Genomic DNA, 13,287 nt, shown 5'->3' with positions numbered 1-13,287 from the left:
AGCTGAAGGAATGGGGTCTTCGAAAGAATCGCATGAAGAAGGGCGATTGGAAAGTCGTCAGCGCGAAACTCGCGAAAAGAAAAAGGGAGACAGGCAAAGACTACGAGATCTATATTGACGGGGTCCGTTGCCCATCGCCCAAGGTTAGGAAAGAGACAGCCCGCCACAGTTACGTTTCGACCATCGAAAAGCTCCGTCCCCCAGAAGGTATTCATCGCCACCCTTGCTCCCGACTACCTAGTAGTAGTACGCTAATTCGCACGTTAGACGCACCTTCCCCAGCAACACCCGGTATAGTTGCGATCCTCTCGCCTCCATCGTGCGCCGCCGCTCAACAATGGCAATCTGAATTGCCCTGGTTCAAATTCTTGCAAAATATCCCTTCAGACATTGTGCAAGGCAAGAGATCTCTTAGCTGAGACTTGGTTCGATCCTGCCTAACAGCGAATTATACAGCATCAGCCAGGCGAGATGGACCACAGACCTACTTTGTGAATGTGCGATCATTCATGTCGGACGTGTCGCCTACGACGGGCAGGCACATGTTCAACCAGCTGCCGTTACTCTTTGGGCGAAGCGTTCCTCTCGCCGTGTCGTCTGCCGATCGTGTCTCAAAAGTATCTGCAATGCTGTCCACCGTCATGCTGGAAGAGCATGACGGGCAACTCACTGAGACGGCCCAAAGGCTCTGTACCTCGCGACCGACCACAAATGTCCCGGATGGGCTCTTAGTCCACCTGTTTCTCTTATCCAACAAGTTTACCTTCTGGGACGTCAATGACGGCACACCGCCCTTAGAGCAAGCACGACGCCACGACGCAGATACGATCGGCCTCATGCAGTCCATGGGACTATACAGCGCACATCAATTCCAAAAGCTTTATTCGCAGGATTCTCACACTTCTGCGGCCCTTGTTGAGCAGCTTTTTGCAAGCGTTGTGAGGACACAGAGCTTGGCCGCGCTGCGCACGATGCTTGATGCCGGTGTCAGTCCAAACCTTCTCATCGACATGCCCGACTGGAGGGGGGGTAACAAGGTATCCCCACTGGAATATGCAGCAGGTTTGGAAGATGAATCGTCAGCCCTTGCCTTATCTGACATTCTGCTTTGCTATGGTGCCTCAACCGACAGAACGGGGGGGAAGCGTTCTGCGTTGTCCGCCGCCATCTATGGCGATCACAGGAACCTGATCTTTAAACTCGTCGCTGCTGGCGCTCGGATTTCAGCCGAGTTGATTGACTACGCCAAGTTGAAGCAGGACTTTGAGATCGAAGACATCATCATCAAGGCAACAGGGAGGTCAGATTTCTTCGCAAAGCGCACTCCACTTGGTCGTGCTGTCGAAGCAGGGGACGTCCAACAGGTGGAAACATTACTTTCAAGTGGCGTTGACATCAACTCGAGGGAACCGATCACTTGGGACGACACGAAAATCTGGTGGCACTGGACACAGGCAGCGTGGAAGGTGACGACCCCGCTAGGCCTCGCTGCAAATTCGGGCAATACCAGCATGATGGCTCGCCTTCTCGAATCAGGTGCGAAAATTGACATGCCTCTTACCCCATGGGTATGTCCCCTGATACTGGCCTTGAGCCAGAGCGGAAACCAGGACTGTTCTGCGATGCTTCTGCGGGCCGGTGCTGACGTCCGCGCTGCGGAAGCCAACGCCGCAAGTTTGGACAAGAACGCCTGTCTCTTCACCTTTATCGACCCCAGGAGCCTCGAGTCATGGATTTATGAATTTCTCATAGATCAAGGCGCTTATGTCGGCCCTTCGCAGTTACTGCAGGCAGCCCGACGAAACAACTTGGACGTGTTCTCCGTGATACTAAGGCACGTGAAAAACGACAAAGTCGCCTCCTACGGCGACACCATCAATTATGCACTAGAGACAGGGAACACGGAGCTCATCCTCAAGATGCACCTTGAGAAAGTACCGTTAAGTCAACACCTGTCCTGGGTGCACCCCAGGGTGTCTGATGTCAAGATGCTTGACACCTTAGAGGAGATCGGGCTGCTCCAAAGTGCCGGCGCACTTGCCGAGTCAATCTTATCATGGGCGATTCGAGACAAGCGAGAAGACCTGGTACGCCGTTTGCTTGCTCTCGACATCAAGTTCAGACACCACGAACAGGGGGAATGCGTGGCACCTCTGGACTCTGCAATCTCTTGTTCCAATCTTGAACTGGCTCAGCTGATTATTGAACGCGGTGCTGTCATATCACAGAACGCACTCAACTCTGCTGTATGGGAGTCATTGCGATCCGACGATACTAGCGCTCTCCATTTCCTCCTTGACATCGCGAATTGCTCCACCAAAGGCGCTTTCTTGCTGGTTCCATGTAGTACCGCGTACTACATGGCGGTTTTGGGGCGGAGCAGTGCCATATTGCAAGTGCTCTTCGACGCCGGCATCGATCCGAGTGGAAATCCGATCCGATGCAAGAACCCTGCTGTTGACCGTGTAGGGCTGAACTTTGAGTGTTGCGAAATACGACGGGAGGCGCACGCGTGCCATTGCACTCAATGGGAACCTCACTGGTGGCGCCGGCCTGTGCAAGACCCGCGGTGGCACCGACGCGAATCTGTCTTGGAGGCAGCCATCCAAGTAGGCGATCGGTCCATCCTCCAGACGCTTCTCCAAGGTGCCCTATGGAGCCGTACTTATTTGGGCGCCGCACTTTGCAATGCGATATTAGGGGGAAAGGCCGACTTGGTAGAGGATCTTCTGAACGCAGACGCAGATGTGAATTGCGTAACAGAGGGTCAACCAGCAACGGCGCTCTGTCTGGCCGTGTACCTTAAGGATGTTGCTCTTGTGAAGAGACTCCTCAGCTTGGGTGCCCAAGACCTCCCGCCACCATCCGCACGATACGCGCGAACAGCCCTACAAAAAGCGGTAGATATGCGGGACATGGAGTTGATTGACATACTTCTCGACGCGGGGGCAAACGTCAATGCCGCGGCGGCCCGAATGAACGGTGCAACGGCTCTGCAGTGCGCTGCCATGCACGGTTATCTGGGCATCGCCCGGCGACTGCTGGACGTCGGAGCGGACGTCAACGCACGGCGAGCAGAGGTTGGCGGCAGGACTGCCCTCCAAGCTGCCGCAGAATATGGCCGACTTGACATGCTTAGCTTCCTTCTGAATAGCGGAGTTCAGGTCGAGGGGTCCCCCTACAGGAGAGAGTACGTCAGAGCAGTGAAGCTTGCGGAGATCAATGGACACATGTCCGCGGCGAATTTCCTCAAGTCTCAGGGCGGCTGGGATGAGAGGGATGGACACATGTACACGAGGCAAATGATCGACTCGGACGAGGGTGAAGAAGACGAGGATTAGGATGCCCGTTTGCCCCGGGAGATTCTAGCCACCAAGGGAAGGGGCATGATCAGCCAGGATTCCCAGGAATGACAGCAGTTGAGAGCTGGCAACACCAGGAACATGAGCATGAAGAGTAAAGGTACATATAGCAATAAGAGCAACGGCCAGGACAAGAAAGCACCAATATTTGAAGACTTATTTAACCAAAAAAAAAAAAAACGAGCGTGACCTTGCTTCACGTTGACAGTAAGTAGTGAGGCAAGAGAGTGCAAAAAAATCGATCTAGCCAGGACTCGAACCTGGAACCTTTGCCACCGGAAAGCAACGCGCGGCCATTGCGCCACTAGACCAATTGTGATGGAGAAGCGACTTAAAGTATACTATAGACCTGCCTGCACTTTGCCGCGTTCCACTCTAACCCCCCGCGCTCCCCACCCATAAACTCCAGCAACATCTTCACCAGTCATCCTGCAGCATCCAGGCCACAATCCACACAGGGGCCGCCACCGTCCTCCTCTGCTACATCCTAAAACTATGTTCCCGCAAACGCAGTGTCCAGCTTCTAACGTATCTCCGTCTCTGAATCAAGCACCAGCGGGCGGTCTCGTTCGATGCTGGTGGTGGAGAAATATTCGTGTCAGGTGCAGTGGTTCATATTTCAGCAAGACATTCCTCAAAGCGCTGTAAACTCGCGGGACCTTGTTCCGGAAGATGGCTTCGCTCTGGTCGAAAAGGTCGCCGAGGCCTTGAGGGACATGCAATCCGACGTCGCTCGCCACGAAGTGCCTTGAACCCCGGCAAGCCGCGCACCACTTGAGCCAGACACCGCTTGTCTTGATAAGACGTGAGCAAAAGTGTTGGTGACTATAGCGGTAGTAGCCAAAAGAACTGAAGTAGCTTTAGTATTTGAGTGGCTTCCGTCTTTTGTACCTTGCGGCTCCTACTCTGGCCATGGTTGTGCTCTGAACGTGTATCTGGTGCTTGTCTGTGCTGCGATAATTACGCCGTTGGCCCCATCTGGAAGTGTGAGGTATTCCCATGTCGCCCGCTACAATCACGCCGTGTTCCTCAGTCAGAGCGTGCTAGTGTTTTGAGACAGCCCTCGACAGTCGCACAGAGGCAACGCCGTGGCCTGCCCCCGCGTCAGAGGCAAGACACCCCGTCAACGGGCCCACCCTGCCCCCAGATCAATCACGACATGCTCATGCTGTGCGACGCTCACCTGCACCACCTGTGACAACGGCGACGGCTGGGCGAGGCGTACGTCGGTGGCTTGCCGAGCCGCGATGCGATGCATTGCGCGCATGTCAACGGTTTCACGCGCCGCCGTTCGCCACCACTTCCATGCCGTCTTGGTTCTCTTCAGCCCCCGAGGCTTGGGGATTCTGTTCACTCCGGCATTGAGCATTGGAAATGGACTTGGGACCTGAGCTATCGACTCCAGATGGGCGGTATGATCCGAGTCCCCACCTCTTCCGGCCTGGGGGGAAGGGATGGGGCACGCGCCCAGAGCTTGCTTTTGAGGGGTCGCGGATTGGAGAAGGGAAGATGTCGATGGGGCCAGCCTGCAGCTCGATGCAGGGACGGGCAGCCCAGAGTCCGTGGACACTGTGGACGAGGCACGCGTCGACGAGAACATGCACTGACTGCTTGCCCCTGATCACTGCCATCAGCGTTCACATCTGCCAGCACGCTTCCGCCTACGAGATGCGATTGGCAACCTCCTGCGTCTGCCCGGGACCAGCATCGCTCCCAACATGCATCCATGCATGTGTGCCTCCCAGCCCATTTCCCATTCCAGCTCCTCCTCGTCCTTCACGTACCCCCGCTCCATCCCTCCAGCCCAGTCGCCCTTGCGCCCTTACCCAGAGCAGCCGCCAACGAAAGGGTGTGGATCGTCACTGGTTCCCCCGCACGCACGGCCAGGTCTTCAGGACCCCAGCAGGGTCCACCGCGGCGCTCCCCCTGCTGACGATGCCTGGGCGCGGGAGTCTCCTCATGGCTGCTGCTTCCCACCCCAGGAATCAAGGGCTGGGCTGTTTGGGAAGAGTGCGGGAAGAGGACAAGCCACCACTGTGCTGGAGCTCTCCCCCATCCGTATCGAGAGTGTGCGTGCGCCATGGCTGCGGCGCACGGTCCTCGGGAACATGTGAGGCGTGAGGTAGGAGGCGGGCTTGTCCCGTGGCTGTATAAGGTGTCTTGGAGCTGCTGGTGCGCATCAGTCATGGCTTGGAGCTTCAGCTCGATACTCCACCAGCTCCCGGCACGTCCGCCCTTGAGATGATTGCCGTCTCTGCGCCGTTTCAAGTGCCGTCATAGCAAGAGCTGAAGCTGTTGATGCTACTCAAGAGTCAAGACTCGTCGTATTCAGCATCCGTCTACGGAAGCTAGACCACTCGCGAAGCTCACCCGAGCTTGAAGCTCAGCTAGTATTAAGGGCTCATCGGCACTCCATCACCCTTCACAATCGTCCGACCGCCCGTCTACCCAAGATGCTCGCCGTCGTCGCGCCCAGCCCGGTCACCGTGGCCGTGGCCATCCCCGTCGTGCTCATCGTGCTTTGGACCGCGCAGCACCTGCGCATCGAATACCGCCTGAGCAAGAACCCGGGTGTACGCGCCCCGGCCCTCGCCAACAACCCATTCTCTGGTGCGTCCCCTGCCGACTCTCTGCGTGCCCCGTCTCTCAGTGCGTGTTTGTACACTGGTCGTCGGTTGAGTGGCTTCGCGATCTAATGCCAAAGCTAACGACCGGATGTTGTGCTTATACAGCCATCTACTGGTTCCTCGAGGCGGCCTACATGCAGGCCAACAACCGCCTCCTCGACTACTTCAACTCCATCTACCGCTACGCCACGCCCACGGCGCCCAACATCGTGGAGATGACCTTCGCCAGCCGGCGCATCCTGCTGACGCGCGAGCCCGAGCACGTCAAGACGGTGCTGACGTCCAAGTTCGCCGACTTTGGCAAGGGCGACATGTTCCACGACGCGTGGAGCCCGTTCCTGGGCGACAGCATCTTCACGACCGACGGCGACCGCTGGCACAAGAGCCGCGCGCTGATCCGGCCCATGTTCACGCGCGACCGCGTCCGCGACCTGCACATCTTTGACCGCTGGGCGGGCGCGATGCTGCGCGAGATGCCGCCCGCGGGCGAGACGGTCGACATGTGTGACTTGTTTTACAGGATGACGCTGGATGTGACGACGGATTTCTTGCTGGGGCAGAGTGTGGGCGCGTTGGAGAATCCGAGGAGCGACTTTTCGAGGGCGTTTATGGAGGTGCAGCGCATGCAGATGATTCTGACCATTCTCTAGTACGTCCTCTTCTGCCCATCGCCCCATCCCCCCTTTCTTCCCTGCCTCCGATCGTTTCCTCATACACGAGAAGAGATGCTTCTCCATGGGTGTCACCATGCTGATCAAGGTGACAAGCCCCTTTCGGTGGCTCGTCCCCCAGCACAAGTACAAGTCGGGCATCAAGCTCATCGAGTCCTTCATGGACCCCTACATCGCCGCGACCCTGCGCCTCACGCCCTCGGAGCTGGAGACGCTATCCAAGTCGGACCGCGACTTCGACTTCACGTTCCTGCACCACATCGCGCTCTTCAGCCGCGACCCCAAGGTCCTGCGCGACCAGATCATGGCCGTCCTGCTCGCCGGCCGCGACACCACCGCCGCGACCCTCTCGTGGTGCCTGTACGAGCTCGCCAACGCGCCCGCCGTGTGGGCGCGCCTCCGCGCCGACGTGCTCGAGCGCGTGGGCGGCGGGCGCGCGCCCACGTATGAGGACCTCAAGGGGTTGACGTACCTGACGCATACGCTTAATGAGACGCTGCGGCTGTATCCGGCGGTGCCGTATAACCTGCGGTCCTGCAGTGAGTCTGCTCCTTTGGCTTCGCTCCTTTGTTCTTTTCCCCTCAGTTTCCCGGCTTGCTGGCTAGGCAGCTAGCGATTGACCCCTGAGGCCACTCCCATGCCTTCCCTCTTGTGCCCTCGCTCCCATGCCCCCGTCATCCCCCTGAGTGTTTCCGACAGGCAGTTCAATTTACTGATATGTGTGTGATTGTTTCTCAGTCGAGTCCTCCACCCTCCCCGGCCAGCCCGGCCAGCCCGACATCGCCGCCCTCCCCGGCGACATCATCATCTACAGCACCCTCTCCATGCAGCGCCGCCCCGACCTCTACCCGCCCGCCTCCGACACCTTCCCCGACCCGGCCCTCTTCAGCCCCGACCGCTGGGACCACTGGACCCCCAAGCCCTGGCACTTTGTGCCCTTCAACGGCGGGCCGCGCATCTGCATCGGCCAGAACTTTGCCCTCACCGAGATGGCCTTTACGCGTACGTTTGTTCACTTCCCTGCACCGGCTTGTATCGTCTCCAGCGTATCTTGTTGTTCTATGTCATTCGTGTGGGCGGCGGATGGACGGATGGATGGTTGGGTGAGATCATGAGAGGGCATGTAGCTGACAACTGGGAAATGATCGCAGTCGTCCGCCTCCTCCAAAAGTACGAACGCGTCGAGTACCGCGGCGACTGGGCCGCGCAGTTCCACAAGGCCGAGATTGTCGGCTGCCCCGGGCACGGCGTACCTGTCGCCTTCTTCGAGTCCGCCGCTTGAACGGCTCCTCTTCCCTCACTCGTACATAGTATTTGACACGTCTGAGGCTCGCGGCAAGTCGCCACTCATCATAACCATCACCACCAAACATCACCACCAACGTCACCATCGACATGAACATCAACATCAACGTCGTCCATTCAACCATCATCTACCGACAGGATCACAGTGCACGCCGCTCCTCCTCATGCACGTACACATTCGTCTACCTGCCCACCCACCTACCTATCTACCTACCCATCACAATCCCCCGGAGCCACCCGAACGCGATTCTCCATAAGGTAGTCCATACTCAGTCAAGGACAATCCTCAACCTAGTTCTTCGCACTCACCCCCTCATTCACTCATTCGCCCACTCCAAGACAAAACAGCCAAAACAACCAACCACACAAAGCAAGGAAAAGTGCCACTGGCGTTGTTTGATCGATCGCATGAGGACCTGGTTCAACGGGCGCAGGATCGGAGTTTTATTTGTGCTTGGCCTCACATGGGATTGTACTGTACAACGGATTCTGGTACTGCGAAGTAACTAATTGCGACTTGCTGGCTGACTCGGCACGGTAGGGGCAAAGGCAAGGTCAAGGTACCATTGAGAGCACGCGGTGGACAGCGCATGTTCGACCGAGGGGGGGAGGGAGTCGTTGCGGTAGCGTAGCTAGCTAGCTAGTTGGGTAATATGTGTGACAATTTGATGAGCAAGCAGCATTGCCCACGTATGCCCACGACATGGTGCGCATGATGTCGCACTACGTGTGAAGCAAACCAGTGTGAAATGCTACGTCATTGTGCGACGGCTGTCGACGCGCCTCTACGTCCGACGCGCTCCGACTCATCACAGGCTACGCAGTTTCAGGCTACACGGCGGCACCATATTGAATCAAATGTGAATAAATTTCATGCAAGCTTACATAGGCACGCTCATATAGCAAGGCCAGGGGTGTGCTGCCATGAGCATCACGCCGTCCCCGCTCGTATTGTCACCGTCCTGTCCGTCTCTCGACGTCGCGCCTACCGGCCGTTAGATTCATATCCTCAAGAAATTGACGTCAGAGATGCTCCTGTGCTTCTTGTGGCCGCCGCCGGCGTCGCCCGAAGCCTTGCGCTTCGCCGAGACTTGCTCGAGCGGGCTGCGCGCCACCTCGCTGAGGTGCTTCTTCTGCCGGCGCACGGGCGTCAGCGGGATGCCGGCCGTGTCGAACCTGTCCGACTTGAGGCCCTTGAGCGCCGTGTAGTTGTACGGCCCGCTAAACGCCAGCGAGTCCTGCGTCGCCTGGTTGCTCAGGATCAACTGCTGGTTGATCTGGTTGCGGCGGAAGGCGCCCACCGTGTCCGAGTTGAGGTGCGACAGGACGTCGCGCTCGCCGGCGGTGCTCGGCCGCAGCGGCGTTGACGAGGGCTCCCAGTCGGCGTCGGCCTCGTCGCCTGACGAGTCGCCGTCCCAGGTGATGAAGTCGCTTATGTCCAGCTTCTTCTCCGCCTCGTCGCCGTCGCCCTGCAGGCTGGGCGGCGCCGTCGAGCTCTCATCGGCCGTGTTGGCCTCGGACGGAAAGGGGAAGAAGGCCTCGGCCGGACCCATGGTCTGCGGGTTGACCAGGTCGGCAAAGGTGTTTGTGGAGAACATGGCGCTCAGCATCATGTTGGCAGAGTTGCTGAGCAGCGGCGACGACTGCTCTTCCATGCACCAGGGGAAGTTAAACTGCTCGGGCGACAGGTCGAGCTGGCGCCGGCGGTGCGGCGTAAAGATCATCATCTTGCGCGTCAGGGGGTTTAGCACGGCAATCGGCTTCTTGTCCGAACGGTCAAGCTTGAACCGGCCGACGCGCGGTTGTCCGCGCTCCGTCTGCACCGCCGACTCCGTGTCCGAGTCGGACACCTCGCTCATGGGATTAGACGGGCGCCGGGTCTTGCGACGGATGGGCGGATCCGGAATGTCTTCCTCGGTTGTGTCGCCGTCGGCTGCAGGCAAGGTAAGTAAGCACAAAATTCAATGAAAACACCAGCGCAGCACCCTAAACTCACTTTCGTAGCCGTCCAGTTCAAGATTCTCTTCAAATGAAGGTGTGAACTGGGCAGAAACCGCAGAATGGGCAGGCCTAGGCGTGGCGGTGGGCGTCTCGTCATCCGACACCTCGCGGACGACCTCTTCGGCATCTGAATCGCGCGGATCCTCTTCATATTGGCCATTGAAGTCCCAAAACGAGCCAGAGCCAGAAGACTCATCTGGGTCGTGCTCAATCTCACGGCGAAAGGCAGGGTCGAGAGAGTTTTGGGAGACGAAAATGTCAGGGAACAGATCGCCGTGATCGTCCTCGTCGGTGTCGGTGGAGTCGGATTCGCTCGAGGGCACGTCGAAACGCACGTGGCGCGCGACGGCAGCATCGGCGGCAAAGGTGTTGGGCTCGTGGTAAAAGTCGGAGACTTGGCTGGCGTCGGCCTCGGACACGATGCCAGCCCAGCTGGCACTCTCGTCGCCGTCGCCGAAGCGAGCCTCGCCGTCGTCCTCGTCGTCCTCGTCTTCCTCTTCTTCTTCATCATCCTCTTCCTCTTCTTCCTCCTCGTCCTCTTCCTCGTCGTCATCATCGTCGTCGGCAGCGGCAACGGGGGCGGGTTGCGGTCGAGGAGTGTGGCCGGGGCGCACAGCCTCGATCAGAATGTTCTCCTCCTCGACCGCATTGACATCGTCCTCATCGTCGTCCTCGGAATCGCTTATGTCCTCGACGGCGGAGTAGCCATCGTCATCGGAAAGGTCAAGAGAAGACGACGAGTCGGAGCCGCGGCGCTTGGACGCCTTGACGGGCGTGGAGGGGTGCTTTTGTCGAACGTTGCGAGACATTTCTGTCTAGGCTTTTGTCTAGTTGTGTGTGCAGGACTTGCTGCGGGACAAATGTTGCTGGTTGCAGGCTCGCGAGAGCGCTTTCGTGGTGTATTGCTGCCGGCAAAGGTGGGCAAAGTCAAGGCGGGATATTATTGCTGCTGGAAATGGCTACAGCAGTGGCACTGTTTTGGGAAATTGAGGTTCGTCTAAGGCCGAGGGGACATTTCGCGGTCAGACATTGGGAGGCGCACAGGTGCCGGGCAATTGGGAATGGGGTCGTACAGGCAAATAAGGGCGGCCAACAACGGCAGATTGAAGTTGGTATATGGATGGATGGCGAAGTCGCCCTGTTGTTGAACGGGCTGGCGGCAGAATGGATCGTTGCAGAGACAGACTCTCGGATGGAGCGTGTTCCAGCTCGGGGAGCGGGAGAGGCTGTGCGAAACGTTCGTCGGTGATTGTTGAACTCGGTGAACTGCTGGACTGCAGGCCGCGGCCAGGAGGGCGAGAGAGGGAAGAGCCCCCGGCCACGGCCCGCAGTGGGCGTTTACAGCTCAGCGACGGCCGAAGGCATCTTGGATCGACGAAGTTTCGGTAGGGGGGTGTTCTCTGGCTGGGGCTTCTGGGCAGGGCGACTTCGTTGTCTGTTTGGGGGCTGAGGTTGAATCTGCTGGTGCAGCACAAAGGAGGAGAGGGAAGGAGAAGGAGGAGAGGAGACTCGCAGAGGCAGACGGAGTGAAATACTTTGTCCCAAACTTTTCCCAGCGGTGGGGTTCCCCTGCGCCTGATTCGCCTGGGCCAGAGAGCGCAGAGTCGGGAGGAGGGGAGGGGGGCGGCGCTAGGCTGCATCGGGGGCGGAGGGGGGCATGCCTCAGCGTCATTGCCCAGGTGCCTTTAGCGGCCTTTAGTGGGTTCCGTGGGCTGGGCGGGTGCTGCGCTGTGCTGCCGGCGCGGTGATGCAGTTGCAGGGCGCTGTGCATCCCTCAGTGGAGGCGATGCTGCAGGAGGCGCTGCCGCGCGGGCTGCCGTGGGCTGGGGCTCTTCGTCACCGCTCTTTGGGGCGGCCCCTGAAGCTGGGGCGCTGCAGGGCTGCACGGTGCCATCAGGTAGTCCCGTCTGGATGTCACGGAATGGAAGGGACCTGACGTGAAGAGTCCACCCGGGCGACGCATGCCCGTCGCAGGCTCACAACACTTTGCAACTGGACCCCGCTCGCAAGCAGCCCAGAGGCAAGGCAAGACAAGGTACAGTGCTTGATACAGTGGGCGCGCAGCCCGGACAGGACCCCTCCCCTCTAACAAACTCGCCCGCCCCCCCTGAAGCCCGGGTGGCGCCCTCGGCTCAAACTCGTCAACCCAATTCGGCCCACGGCGCAAGCTTTTTGATGGAAGCTTCCGCGTGAGGGGCAGAGCAGAGCAGCGTCAAGCTTATGAGTCGAAGCATCCATCAGTCACTACACGACGAAAACCATCAATCTCCAGCAACGCACGACGCACGGCACGCTCGTGGCGTGACCCGCGGCCGCCAATGCTCCGCCGCGTCTCTCCCCCAGCTCCCGGCGGGCGGGCTGCGTCACCGTCTCCATCGTCGACCACGGCAGGGGGCTTGGCCCACTCCCGGATGACCCTCGTGCAGTGCAGCGCAAGAGAAAAAAAAAAGCAAGGGACCAGCAGAGGTGGACGACGAGAGGGAGCGCAAGAGTGGTCGGTGGCGCCGGCTGTCGTGGGCGTGGTGGGCCCACAGGTGGGAATCGAATCCACGCCATGCCATGATGATCGGAGGGGGTCCCTGAGACTGAGACCCTCGCTTCTGCTGCTACTGCTGCTGCCAAGGTCGAAGGGTGCTGCGAGACAACGATGCGATGCCTGTCCGTCTGTCCGCCCGCCCCCGTCTGTCTCGTCTGTCATCGGGCACACACGTGCGTCTTCGTCGTCGTCGCTCATGACCAGCAGCACATGGGAATTAGAGCCGCCAATTGCTTGACCAGACCACATGGCTTGATTCCAGGCTTCTCTCCGTGAGTCACCATCTGATCCGACAGGTCGGGGCCAAGCCACTTGTCAAAAAAAATTTGGAAACTGCCGACATCATTTCCCAGCGGACCCGGTCCAATCCAACATCAAGGAAACCTTGAGCGGGGAGGCGAGACAGCGAGTGGATAAGGCATGCATTCTGCGCTGCACTGCGCTGGAAATGCAGTGGGTGTCAGTGGCCCGAGCCGGGCGGGCCTTGCACTTCGGCACCCGCCCCAAAAAAAAAAAAGAGCCTCCACACAGGATCGAACTATGGACCTTCGCATTACCCTGTAACTGGTACAAGTGCGACGCTCTACCACTGAGCCATAGAGGCTGGTACCGATAAGGGGGCCAACTTGAGACTTATAGACCCTGCGGTCCATGTCGACGAACCTCTAGTCCAGGTTCTCAACCCCGGCCACGCTGCTTGATCATGACTCTTCGTAGTTCGAGTCACTTACAATTGCTTTGCAATTGCTCGAGACGCCTTGGCTTCAGTCGGCATCACTGAACAT

General features: G+C 58.7%; 3 protein-coding genes and 2 non-coding genes across 5 annotated transcripts; 2 read left to right on the top strand and 3 right to left on the bottom strand.

Moving 5' to 3' along the window:
- Window positions 1–2,906: 2,906 nt before the first annotated feature.
- On the top strand, window positions 2,907–3,341 carry PLICBS_006647 (uncharacterized protein; the record flags this gene model as incomplete). The annotated part of the gene is made up of 1 exon (XM_065601015.1): window positions 2,907–3,341. The coding sequence occupies one exon, from the start codon at window positions 2,907–2,909 to the stop codon at window positions 3,339–3,341; it is 435 nt and encodes a 144-aa protein (XP_065457087.1).
- A 260-nt stretch (window positions 3,342–3,601) lies between these two features.
- On the bottom strand, window positions 3,602–3,673 carry PLICBS_006646. The gene has a single exon. It is a non-coding gene; the product is annotated as a tRNA-Arg (tRNA).
- A 2,142-nt stretch (window positions 3,674–5,815) lies between these two features.
- On the top strand, window positions 5,816–7,942 carry PLICBS_006645 (uncharacterized protein; the record flags this gene model as incomplete). The annotated part of the gene is made up of 5 exons (XM_018327626.2): window positions 5,816–5,972; window positions 6,095–6,638; window positions 6,757–7,199; window positions 7,399–7,662; window positions 7,812–7,942. The coding sequence occupies 5 exons, from the start codon at window positions 5,816–5,818 to the stop codon at window positions 7,940–7,942; spliced, it is 1,539 nt and encodes a 512-aa protein (XP_018173809.2).
- Window positions 7,943–8,966: 1,024 nt separating this feature from the next.
- Window positions 8,967–10,775, bottom strand: PLICBS_006644 (uncharacterized protein; the record flags this gene model as incomplete). Its single annotated transcript, XM_018327625.2, has 2 exons — window positions 8,967–9,898; window positions 9,962–10,775. The coding sequence occupies 2 exons, from the start codon at window positions 10,773–10,775 to the stop codon at window positions 8,967–8,969; spliced, it is 1,746 nt and encodes a 581-aa protein (XP_018173808.2).
- A 2,245-nt stretch (window positions 10,776–13,020) lies between these two features.
- Window positions 13,021–13,106, bottom strand: PLICBS_006643. Its single transcript has one exon. It is a non-coding gene; the product is annotated as a tRNA-Thr (tRNA).
- Between the last annotated feature and the right edge of the window lie 181 nt (window positions 13,107–13,287).

The sequence above is a fragment of the Purpureocillium lilacinum genome (assembly GCF_023168085.1).
Source record: "Purpureocillium lilacinum CBS 284.36 DNA, scaffold_5, whole genome shotgun sequence".
NCBI lineage: Eukaryota > Fungi > Ascomycota > Sordariomycetes > Hypocreales > Ophiocordycipitaceae > Purpureocillium > Purpureocillium lilacinum.
This window is presented reverse-complemented; position numbering and strand designations above follow the sequence as displayed.